General features: G+C 40.0%; 2 protein-coding genes across 13 annotated transcripts in view; one reads left to right on the top strand and one right to left on the bottom strand.

Moving 5' to 3' along the window:
• ptpn13 (protein tyrosine phosphatase non-receptor type 13) overlaps positions 1-865 on the top strand; it is a 384832-nt gene extending 383967 nt beyond the window's left edge. For all 8 annotated transcript variants that reach the window (XM_069926529.1, XM_069926531.1, XM_069926532.1 and 5 more), the window contains one exon: positions 705-865. In XM_069926529.1, the coding sequence (XP_069782630.1) occupies positions 705-788 (84 nt within the window). In that variant the 3' untranslated portion in view covers positions 789-865. The remainder of the gene's footprint in view (positions 1-704) is intronic.
• A 4749-nt stretch (positions 866-5614) lies between these two features.
• LOC138758103 (transmembrane protein 144-like) overlaps positions 5615-12305 on the bottom strand; it is a 94691-nt gene continuing 88000 nt past the window's right edge. For all 5 annotated transcript variants that reach the window (XM_069926537.1, XM_069926541.1, XM_069926540.1 and 2 more), the window contains 2 exons: positions 9496-9549; positions 5615-5824 (listed from right to left, as the gene is read on the bottom strand). In XM_069926537.1, coding sequence (XP_069782638.1) covers positions 5729-5824; positions 9496-9549 — 150 coding nt within the window. In that variant the 3' untranslated portion in view covers positions 5615-5728. The remainder of the gene's footprint in view (positions 5825-9495; positions 9550-12305) is intronic.

Below are 12305 nucleotides of genomic sequence, written 5' to 3' on the forward strand. Positions count from 1 at the left end.
CTTTTCTTCTAGCTTAATGTGTTTTCTCTCTCTCTCTCTCTCTCTCTCTCTCTCTCTCTCTCACCCTCTCTCTCCCTCTTTATCTCCCTCTCCAGCCTCCAACTCATCTCTTGCTCTCCATCCCTCTTCCCAGCTGAGTCAAATGGATTACAATCAAGACTAACAAAAATCACCCTCCATTTCACTGGGATATCTCTTGTCAAAATTAAGGACACTGTCCTAAACACCCATGTGTACTTTAGTGAAAATGCCCAAACTAAAACTTGTGAGGTAGTGAAATCATCTGAATGTTGAAAGAGCTTCCCTGCAGTTTTTTAGGCAGTTGGTGCTCCAGGTTTTTGCAGAAGAGTATTTGTACCATAAAACAGTACACATTTATGAAACGTCAAATGAAAATTTTTTGTGTGGCACAAATCCATTCACCTATGTCGCAGGGAACCAGGATTCTTGCAATATAAGGAGAGTGAACATTATTGTTTACTGATCTGATTGAGACATGTGACAGAATTCCACCCTAATTTAAATTTATGCAAAAAGATTGCGTAGTTTTAGATCATAGCCGAGGACCTTTAATCATTTGGTGCTTTTCAGTATTCTAAATGGGTTATTATGATGGAAGGTGGAATATTGCAAACTTTACTCAGTAATGACTTACCATTCAATAAAGTGCAACTTTAAAAAGATTTTACTTTTGCTCTATATAGATTCAGTACACGTTCTGCTATCAAGTCATTCTACACATTCTCACTCAACTTCAACACAAAGAGAAAGAAATGGCAAAGACATGATATACATTTCCAAAATGGTTCAAACAATTGAAAAATTGTATCCTTTCAACGGGAATAATAAATACTCTTGTCACCAACATGTCTGCCTTATTCTAGAAATTAATATCTACTTTTTTATTATTGTTTTGACCTCAAAGACAATGAGAATGTGTTCAAAGAATAATTTTCAGAAAGAAAAAGTATTGTCAAAAGCTGGATATTTTATACTTGGATCCATTACAGCTCATAGTGTAAGCTCACTAAATTGGTCTGTCATATGCAATTCTTAAACTGTGGTGATATTTAAGAATTTGTAACAATTGTATTTTAAGGACTTGTATGAATAATGCTGATTCCTGAGTTTACAACATTTTGGGGCATTTGTCAAAAACTAACACATTTTTTAATTATTTTACTGTACAAACAATGAAAACAGTATTGATTTTATATCTTTTATGGGTTTACTTCCAATGAAAGTAAAAGATGTTTGTACAAAATGATTATCAACTTGCTTTCCATGACTGTACAAAATTACATTTAACATTTGTCTGGATATAATTAAACCTATTATTCATGAGATAATGCAAGATTGTAAATAAAAAGTGAAAAGGCTTGAGTATTGTGTTATGTAGTTAAAAGTTCATCTGTTATTCTTTTATTCCATGGTCAGACTTCCTGGAAACAAGCTGAAAGGTTTATTTTTTAGCCCCTTGTTACATGGTTTGTAAGTGCATTAATCACACAGGAAGCAAACTATCTGAGAAATGTCTTCTTTGTAAAATGAGCAACGAAGGCATTCACTCCCTTCTGCAATTTCTGACCCTGAGCAGAAATTCCGTACCATGCAGTGATGCATTCAGTAAGTTCGCACTTGATGATCTACCTGTAGAAGTGGTTGAGGGATAAGGGGGACCTGCTGAACCTGTCATCATGTCAACATGCTTGTCCCAGGTCAGTTCATTGGAATTATTTACTTGTATTCACAAGTCCATAAAACTACATATTCTTTTGACCTTAGCACCATTGATAGGGACGGGAGTGTGGAATCTTCCCCCTCTTCTGAAGTGCATTTAGTTCAACCATACGGATCTGATATTTTACCTCTATACTCCAATGCTGATTAAAAATTATTTTGAATTGGTTTTTTTTTACATTTGCACTCTAATTCAGCAGTTGGTTACCAATGTGACCTCATTGACTTTTAGTGATGACTGTAGACCTTTGGCCACACACAATCTACGGGCTTCCATGGTTACCAATTCTGCTGAAATGTCTTTTTGGCTAATACCATGGCCCTCATTCTTCTCACTGACTTTTACCTGGTAGTGCTCTGTGGATGAGAGAATTCGTCTTCGATAGCTCATGTGGCAGAGGTTTCAAACACAGAAAAATAACCGGAGTGGCGCAGTGAGCGTCATGTGATTATAGCATCAGCAACCCCGGTTCGAATCCGGCACTGTCTGTAAGGAATTTGTACCTTCTCCCTGTGTCTGGGTGGGTTTCCTCCAGGAGCTCTGGCTTCCTCCCACCCTTCAAAATATACAGGGTTGGGGGGCGTGGCAAGATGGCGTAGGGAACAGACGTGTCTTCCAGACCTCTCCTGACTCTGATTTATTGTTTTGTCTTTAAGTGCCCGCTAAAGTTCTTTTAAAAGTTTATAAATAATAAGAGGTGTTGGATTAGTGCCTAATGGTTTATATGCAAAAAATGAGGTAAAAGAAAATATCAACAGACTGTTAAAAAACTACATTTTCCGAAATTGTCTGAGCCTACTTGTTTACAAGAAGCCAGGACTCAACGTAGAATGGATCCAGAGGAGGATGTGCAGAGTTCGGCATTGAAGCTTTGTTTTAAGCCAGTGAGGCTCTCTGAAGGTCGCACTCAACAGCTTTCAGAACAAGGGGCTGGACGGGTGCCAGTGTTTCGCACGGTGGCCACTGCAGGTGTTGTTGCTGAGGCTTTGACAGTTGAATCAGCTGGGGCGCCACCAGCTGGAGAGTTAAAGAATTGTCATTCGACTGCTATAGTGGTGGCGCTGCAAAATGCATCTTCACTTACAACGGTTTTTCCAGACATCGATTCAGTGAAGATGATTAAAGAGATTTGGCTTAAAGATAACTCTGATCTTCAGTCTCCTGGCATTGCTGGGGGGACTTTGAGAGGGATTTTTATACGAAGTCAAACTGCTAGAAAAGATACTAAATTAAGGGAAGGGACAGAAGATCCCGTGGTCTCTAAGGAACAGCAAGACCCCATTATGCCTGAATCTACTTCTGTTGAAATGTCTGTTAAGGATCTTGAAGATAAGATATATTCTGAATCGAGTCACTTAGCTAATTTTGTGAACCTGTTTATTTCCAAGATTCATGCGATGGCGGAAGTCATTAATGGAGCTTTTAAGCTTGAAACCATTGAAAGATTTGAAATGTGTGATCAAGGTTTAGTCGATGCACAGGATCAACTGCAAGATAAAAATAGAATAATTGAAACATTGCAGATCCAAAATAAAAATTTAGCAAAAAAGATTGATTATTTGGAGAATCAATCTAGATGGAACAACGTGAAAATTGTTGGTTTGCCAGAAGGCATAGAAGGACCAGATCCAAGAAAATTTTTTACTGAATGGATTCCACAAGTGTTAGGACAGGATAAATTCCCTGAAGGTTTAATACTGGAACGTGCTTCTAGAGTTTTAAGAAGAAAATCTTTTTCAGGACAGAATCCAAGATCTGTTTTGATCCGTTGTTTAAACTATTGTGACAGAGAGACAATTTTACGTACGGCTATTAGAAATGCCCAGCAAAATAGATCTCCTTTGATGGTTCAGAATAATCCTGTTTTCTTCTATCAAGATTTGAGTCAATAAATTATGTTTCAACGACGCGAATTTAATTCTGTGAAAGAACGGTTGTGGAAAAAAAGACATAAGGGAACATTCAGGTATTCTGCGGTACTGAAGATTTTTTCGGATGGAAATTAGCCAAAGTTCTTTGACAATCCTAAAGAGGTTATGGACTTTGCTCAGTCTCTACCAATCATGCAGTTTCAGGAACGATGTAGTCCTTCAAGGTCTCCAAAGAGAGTAGAGATGTAAGGTGGGATCCAGTTTTTTAAAAGAAATGGAAGCAATGATGACCGAAGTGGTAACGTTGATTTAAAAAAATAAATCTTTTATCTTTTTTTTGAGAAGAGTTTAAATAGTTTAAATAATGATGATAGTTTAATGAAATGGGAGTTGGGAGAGGGAACTGGGTGGGCACTAGTTTGCAGAAGTCATCAGCTACCTGTGAGTTATCTCACACCCAATATTTTGGGGGAGTTACCGCTTTGGGCAGCTTAAACAGGAGGAGGTAGTTGTGACCTCCGACCTGTTTTTTTTTTCTTTTTAATTTTTGGGTTAAGAAGTGAAGGTTTTTTTATTATTTTTTTAAAATAAATAATTTTTTTTAAACTCTTTTTGTTTTCTGATTGTAATTGAGAGGGAATTAGGAGGTTTTTTTTCTCCTTTTTTTGGGGGGGTTTTTTGTTTTTTCTTTCTTTTTTTAAGAGGATGATGTCACAGAAGATAATAAGTCAAAAATTGAGGATGTTGAATTAGATGAAGAGGAAGATGAGGGGAAAGGTGATAAGAAGAAAAAGAAGAAAATTAAGTACAAATACATTGAGGGGGAAGAGTTTAATAAAATTAAGTTAATTTCGATAAAGAATTTTGAAGATGTTATAAATGAAGAATATGGAGAATTTTATAAGAGTTTGAACTTTTTTTTTCTTTTTTTTATATAAGGGGAGGGGAAGGGAATAAAAAGTTTATCTGATTGTTTTTCTAAGGGATGTTTTTGTTCTCTCGATGAATTATAAAGGAAACTTGGTATTAATGGAAATTCTGTATTTATGTATTATTAATTATGATATTTTTGAATAACAGATATGTGGTTGATATATGATTTTAATATTTGAACTTAGTTTTAAAGTGGATTTCATTTGTTAAATACATGTATTATGTTTGATTTAAATATATGTTTAAGGGTATTTTAGTATTGATATTTTTTTTGTTGTTAGTAATTTTTTTTGTTGTTAAGTTTTATCCTTTTTTTGTAAGTGGGGTTTTTTCTATTTTATTTACAATATTGTTAAGTAATTCTTCACTCTATTTTGGGGGGAGGGTTGGACTAATTTTAAATTAGATGATTAATGTTGTGTTATAATTATTGGGGGGGTTAATTTGTGTAGTTTAATGATGTAGTATTCTAATTTTTATTATCTTATTTTTTATTATTTCTTTAAATGTAATTTTTATTTTATTCATGTCATAAAATTTTAAATAAAGTTTAAAAAAAAGAAAAAAAAGAAAAAAAAAACAAAATATACAGGGTTGAGGTATTTGAGTGGCACAGGCTCGTGGGTTGTAAGGGCCTGTTACCATGATGAATGTTTACATTTTTTTTAACTAAAATTTTACAAACCATTGAAGATTATCTGTGCATTCGTCCCAATGGGACCAAATCAAAGAGGATGGGGATGGAGACTGCCCTTTAGTTTTGTGTGTGATTAGGGTAGATGGTGACTTGGTTTCTGCCCTGTTTAATATTTTGTAAACAGCATATCTCTCACTTCCAAGATATTTCACTCAGCAGATTTCTAATATGGAATAATATTGCAGGGTCAAGATCCCGGCAATATAATGTGAAACGTTCTTCACATTGTGGCACAAATGCTTTTCTGCTAAATATCTACTAAATACTCCTGTCTGCCCTGTACACTTTGTGTAATGAGAGTCCACCCCTTCAATAGCTTAAGAATCTATATCCTGACATTTAATCTTAAATTAGCAAAATGACATCATGGCATACAATTGTACAATCAAATATTTATTATTTTGTTTTAATCAGGTATTTTACAGCAGGGTTCTGTTGCTTCTGAGAAATGGTAGATTCCATGATTCTGTTCATCCACAAGGTGGGTCAGACAATTCCCTCCACTTTAGACAAGCCAATGAGTATGGTTCCACAAAGAGCAATGGCTAGCACCACACCAAGTATTAAAAAATTCCGTGGACCCTGGAGACAGAATAGTTGCACGTTTAAAAGAAATCCAAAAAGCAAGAAAATATTTTCATTTTATTAGATTTGTCACACAATAAATGCTTAGTTGAAGTTGAACAAATGTAGTCTTGCAGTTACTCAGCAAGGGGATTGGTCCAACTTGTCCATGCCAACATGGGTGCCTTCCTGAACTAGTAAGAACACACCGAAATGCTGGAGAAACTCAGCTGGTCTTTCAGCTTCCATAAAAGTCAAAGATATATTGCCGACGTTTCGGGCCTAAGCCCTTCTCCAAAAAATAAGCAGAATGAGTAAAAAAAAAACAGATGATTTCAGAATATAGACAATGCTGGCTGGGGGAGGGGTCCAGATTAACAAAAGATGTTAATTCAATATGATAAGGGGAGAGGTGAGAATTGATTATGCCTGTGCAAACTGAGACAGGAAAAGGGGAGAGCGACAGAGCTGGGGGAAGGCCACGGGGCAAATGTGAGGGGGGGGGTTAACATAAGTCAGAGAAGTCAATATTAATGTCATCTGTTTGGAGGGTGCCTAGTCGGAAGATGAGGTGTTTTTCTTCCGGTTTGTGAGTGGTCCCAGTTTGACAGTACATGAGCCATGTCAGCAAGGGAATGGGATGGGGAATTAAATTGGGTGGCTACTGGGAGATCCACGCATACAGAGCCGATCTCCCAGTCTCAGCCGAGTCTCTCTGTGTTGAGGAGACGACAATTGGTGCACCAGATGCAGTCGATGACCCCTGCAGATTCACAAGTGAAATGTTGCTTCACTTAGAGGGACTGTTTGGGGCCCCGAATGGTGGTGAGGGTGGAGGTGTGCATGCAAATGGAGCACCTCCTGCGGTCACAGGGTTAGGTACCAAGTGGACAATTGATGGGAAGGAAAGAGTGGACAATGGAGTCACAGAGGGAACGATGCTTGCAGAAGGTGGAGAGGAGAGGGGAATGTGTGTCTAGTAGTGGGATCACGTACTAAATGGTGGAAACGAGAGCAGGATGAGTTGGATGCAGAGGCTGGCGGGGTGGTAGGGTAGGACAAGGGTGTAGCAGTTAACACATCGCCTTTACAGCGCCTGTGATCGGGACTGGGGTTCGAAGCCCACGCTGTCTGTAAGGAATTTGTATGTTCTCCCCGTGTCTGCATGGGTTTGCTCACAGGAAACCCCCAGTTTTATCCCACCATTCAAAATATACTGGGGCTTGTAGGTAAATTGGGTGGCAAGGGCTCATGGGCCAAAATAGCCTGATACTGTGCTGTATGTTTAAATTTTAAAAATAAATTTACAACAAGCCTACCCAGGCAAGGTTCCTCAACTCTTCCTCTGCTACATTGACGACTACTTTGGTGCTGCCTCATGTACCCGTGATGAACTCGTTGACTTTATCCACTTTGCTGCCAATTTCCACCCTGACCTCAAATTCACTTTGTCCATCTCCAGCAACACTCTCTCTTACCTCAATCTCTCTGTCTCCATCTTGGGAGACATACTCTTGACAGACATCATCTTCAAACTCACCAACTCCCACAACCACCTCGACTACACCTCTTCCCACCCGGTCCCCTGTAAGAATTCCATTCCATTCTCTCAATTCCTTTGTCTCTGTCATATCTGCTCCCAGGACAAGGACTTCTATGCCAGAGCATCAGAGATGTCCTCCTTCTTCAAACAACTTGGCTTTCCCTCTACCATCATTAACTCAGTGCTCACCTATTTATCCTCCATTGCCCACACACCTGCCCTACTGCATCCGATGCTCCCACTGTGGTCTCCACTACATTGGAGAGACTGGGAGATCAGTTTGTTAAGCATCTCGGCTCTGTCCGGCACAATAACATGGATCTGCTAGAGGCCACCAATTTCAATTCCCCATCCCATTCCCTTGTTGACATGTCTGTCCATGGTATCATGCACTGCCAGACTGAGACAACCCACAAATTGGAGGAACAACTCAACTTCTGTCTGGACACACTCCAACCGGATGGCATGAGTATTGACTTCTCTGGCTTTCGTTAACCCCCTCCCCCCAGCACTTCCCCTGCCGCCTTTCCTCAGCTCTGTCTCTCTTCCTTTTCCCTGTCTCCTTTCATAGAAACATAATCATATCCTAGTAGCACCTTTTGTTGGTCTGGATTCCTCCCCCAGCCAGTACTGTCTGTATTCTGAGATTTCCTGCTTCTGGCTCATTCTGCTTGTTTTTTGAAGGCCTCAAGACCAAAATCTTGGCAATATATCTTTGTCTCCTATGGACGCTGAAAACCTGCTGAGTTCCTCTAGCATTTCAGTGTGTTTTTCTGACAATCACAACTTTTGTGTTTCATGCCTTGCCTGCATTTGGCCTATATTCCTCTTGACCTTTCCTTTCCATGAACCAGTCCTTTTAAACATTGTAAGTGCACCTACCTCTGGCAGCCCTCTCCATATATGCACCATTGTCTCTGTAGAGAAAAATGCCCCTCAGGTCCTTTGGATTCTCAACCTTAACTTCTGCCCTCCAGCTTTAGACTACCCTACCCTGGGTAAAAGACTATGACCATCCCTTCTTGATTTATCCACCTACACATGTTTACCCTTTGGCATCCTTTGGGGAGAAGGCAGGGGAGTGGGGCTGAGAGGGAAAATGGATCAGCTCATGATGGGATGGCAGAGTGGACTCAATGGGCCAAATGGCCTACTTCTGTTTCTATATCATGGCACGGGTGGCCACATGCGGCTCTTTGACCTTTGATATGCAGCTCGCAGCCGGTCTCCCCCTCGCCCTCCTGACTCCCGCTGCCGGTCCCTCCCCCTCGCCCACCCGACTCACGCTGCCAGACTCTCCCCCTCTCCTGCTCGACTCACGCTGCCTGTATCCTGCCTGCCCACCTCGCGCTGCTGGTCTCTCCCCTGCGCCCGCCCGACTCGCGCTGCCGGTCTCTCCTCACCCACCCGACTCATGCTGCCGGTCTCTCCCCCCACCCCGCCCGCCTGACTCGCGCTGCCGGTCTCTCCCCCTTGCCTGCCTGACTTGCTTCTTTAATAGCCTGATATTTGTAGCATTGTATTTTAGTCATTAAAAAAATATGATTATAATAAGACTAATTTTGTACGGTGGAAATCTGATTAAAATATCTCATTTTTTTGGTTTACCTTTTTTTACATATTTGTGTCTTTATGATTATTGAAACTAATACAAATTAACAGTTTAAAAACTGCAGGCATGAATAAATATTATTGCATTTAATATACATTTCTTAAAATTTATATAACATTTTTGCTACAAAATGTGTATGTAACAATAAAAAGGTATGTGAGAATTTTGTTCTTAACCTGCGGCTCTCAAGCATCCGAGCTTTATCATTTGTGGCTCTTACATTAAGCAGGTTTGGCCACCTCTGTCTTATGGTCTTATGTAACCCAATTATGTAGATTGGGTTGGTCATTTCCTCATTGATTCATGATCCTAGTCCATACTGAATTGCTCTCACCTGTAGCAGTTTGTCTGAGCACACACCCTCAGCTCAATCCCCTATTAACCCTGCATGTTGCTCTTCTGTGGAACCAAGTGACAAGACATTGATTGTTGCTGCAGGAAATTACTGATGTTTCTATTTATTGCAAACTGAGTGTTTCAGACTTCAGTTAAAATGTTTCAAAAACTGTTTCTATGAAATTCAAATGAACTGACCTTTATCTCCTTAAAATAGAACACTCCCCATGTTAGCGCAATTACAGATGGTCCCTGAAAAGTAGAAAGGAAAGTTGGAATTTTTTCTGAAAGGAATATTGTAATATGCATTTTACTGCTGCCTGTAATAGTGAAATCTTCCAGTCCACTTTCTTGTATACCAGACTGACAGTTGGAGTACTTCATTCCTGTGTACAGTTCACTGAAGAATAATGTTCAAAATTGCACCAAATTCTAGAAAACTGGGGATTGTGAATATGCCGTGCCTACAGTACATTGAAACCTCTGTAATGCTGATACAAGAAAGGATGTTTCTATGGTGGGACAGTCTAGGACAAGAGGGCACAGGATTGAAGGGCGTCCACTTAGAACTGTGATGCAAAGGTATTTCTTGTTTGTTGTGGAGGCCAAATCACTGAGCAGAGATTAATGGGTGCTTGATAAGCCAGGTTGTCAAAGGTCATTGGGAGAGGTCCGGTCAGTGGGGCTGAGTGGGAAAACAGATCAGCTCATGATTAAATGGCAGGGCAGTCTTGATGGGTTGAATGGCCTAGTTCTGCTCCTATGTCTTATGGTCAAAAAGCAATACATCAGTAAATACTGGGAAAAACACACATCAGTCAGGCATCCTAGAGAGGGATCAATGATAATATTTCTGGTCATTATGTGCCTCCAGTGGTATTTGTCTATTCTTTGGTGATGTTTGTTGTTCTTACTTGTGCCACAAGATGACAGGCAACCTCTAAATCAGCAATATAATGAGAGAAGGATGTTTGGTCGAGTTTCTCGGGCTGTGATCTCTCAATGAGCAAGGTTGTAAGGTATACTGCTTCTAGCAGATAACAGAGCAAAGCCACAGAACATGTGCTTTTTTAAAGAAAAATTGCACCATTCCTTTATAGGCTTTTAATATTTTCTGGCACCAGTAAAGGATAGTATTTCAGCTATGATGAAATTGTGCGGGAGACTCATTGGGCTTCAATATTTTATGGTCTGAGTATATTCTATTCAAGGTTCCTTTATTGCCTTTGTTTACTTTGTTGGCCCTATGAAGACACACAAAGAAACACCACTTGAAAACAAGGCAAAACAGAAAAATGACAGGCAGGAATAAAATCATTCATTTTGAATCAGAATCGGGTTTACTGTCATGAACATGTGTCACAAAATGTGTTGTTTTGCAGCAGCAGGCTATTGTACATTACAGGTGCAAAAATTCCTATAAATGACATTTCTATAAATGCACTATTTAAAAATAAATCATTAGGGCAAAAGAAGAGAAAAAAATGAGGTGAGGTCTGTGTTGGATTGTCCATTAAGAAATCTGATGGTGAAGGGGGGAGGAACCTGTTTTTGTAACGTTATGTGTTTGTCTTCAGGCTCTTGTGACCTGCACTTCCTTCCTGATGGTAGCGGTATGACGAGGGCATGGCCTGGGTGATGATAGAAGCTGCTTTCTTAAGTCACTGCTTCTTAAAGATGACCTTAATGGAGTGAAGACTGTGCCTGCGATGGCACTGGTGAGTTCACATCTCTCTGTAGCCTTTTCCTGACCTGTGCATTGACACCTCCATACCAGAGAGTGACGCAACCAGTCAGAATGCTCTCCATGGTATACCTGTAGATATTTACAAGAGTTTCTCAAACTCCTCATGAAGTATGGCCACTGGCAAGCCTTCTTCATGATTGCATTGACATGAAGACACAGGATAGATCTTCAGTGATGTTGACACCCAGGAATTTGAAGTTCTTTACCCTTACTACTGCTGACCACTCAATGAGACTGGTTCATGTTCTTCTGGGTTCCCCTTCCTGAAGTGCACTAGAAAAACTTTTGTTTGGAGCAGACCAGAAACTGAGAGTAGCTGGCTGCCGGAAACCTCAGTGTCTATATCCCCATAACAACCCATCTCAATACGTGTCTATGCAACTGAAACCCTCTTCCTTGTAAACTTTACATGCGACAATCCCACTGTCCTTTTGGTTGGCCTCCATCACTTCTCCTCCATAAGCAAAGTCATCCAAACTTTTGCTGCCTATATCAACTTCCATTTGCCCTCTCCTCCCTGCTTGCTCACTTCCTGGGTTGCACAGATCCACAATTTCCAGATTCTCACCATGTTTGACAAATCTCTCCAAGACCTCATCCCTCCTGAACACATGAACCTTTCAGGCCTTACAACCTTTCAAGACCATAGAACATTACAGCACAGAAACAGGCAACCTTGGCCCCTCTAGTCTGTGGCAAACTATTTTTTTTCTAGTCCCATTGACCTGCACCCAGTCCATAGCCCTCCATACCTTTCCCATCCATGTACCTGTCTCAATACTTCTTAAATGTTAAAATTGAACCTGCATTCACCACTTCAGATGGCAGCTCGTTCCACATTCCCACTATTCTCTGTGTGAAGAAGTTCCCCCTAAACTTTTCCCCTTTAACCCTTAACCCATGTCCTCTGGTTTGTGACTCACCTACTCTCAGTGGAAAAAACCTATCTACATTTTCTGTATCTTCCTCATAATTTTAAATACCTCAATCAAATCATTCCTTATTCTTCTATGCTCCAGGGAATAAAGTCCTAACCTGTTTAACTTTAGCCTGTAATTCAGTTCCTGAAGTCCAGGCAACATCCTAGTAAATCTTTTGTGCACTCTTTCCATCTTATTGATATCTTTTCTGTAATTGCGTGACCAAAACTGCACACAATACTCTAAATTTGGCCTCACCAATGTCTTATACAACTTTAACATAACTTCCCAACTCCTGTACTCAATACTTTGATTTATGAAGGCCAATATGCCAGAAGCTC

This window comes from Narcine bancroftii, chromosome 3 (assembly GCF_036971445.1).
Source record: "Narcine bancroftii isolate sNarBan1 chromosome 3, sNarBan1.hap1, whole genome shotgun sequence".
Classification (NCBI taxonomy): Eukaryota; Metazoa; Chordata; class Chondrichthyes; order Torpediniformes; family Narcinidae; genus Narcine; species Narcine bancroftii.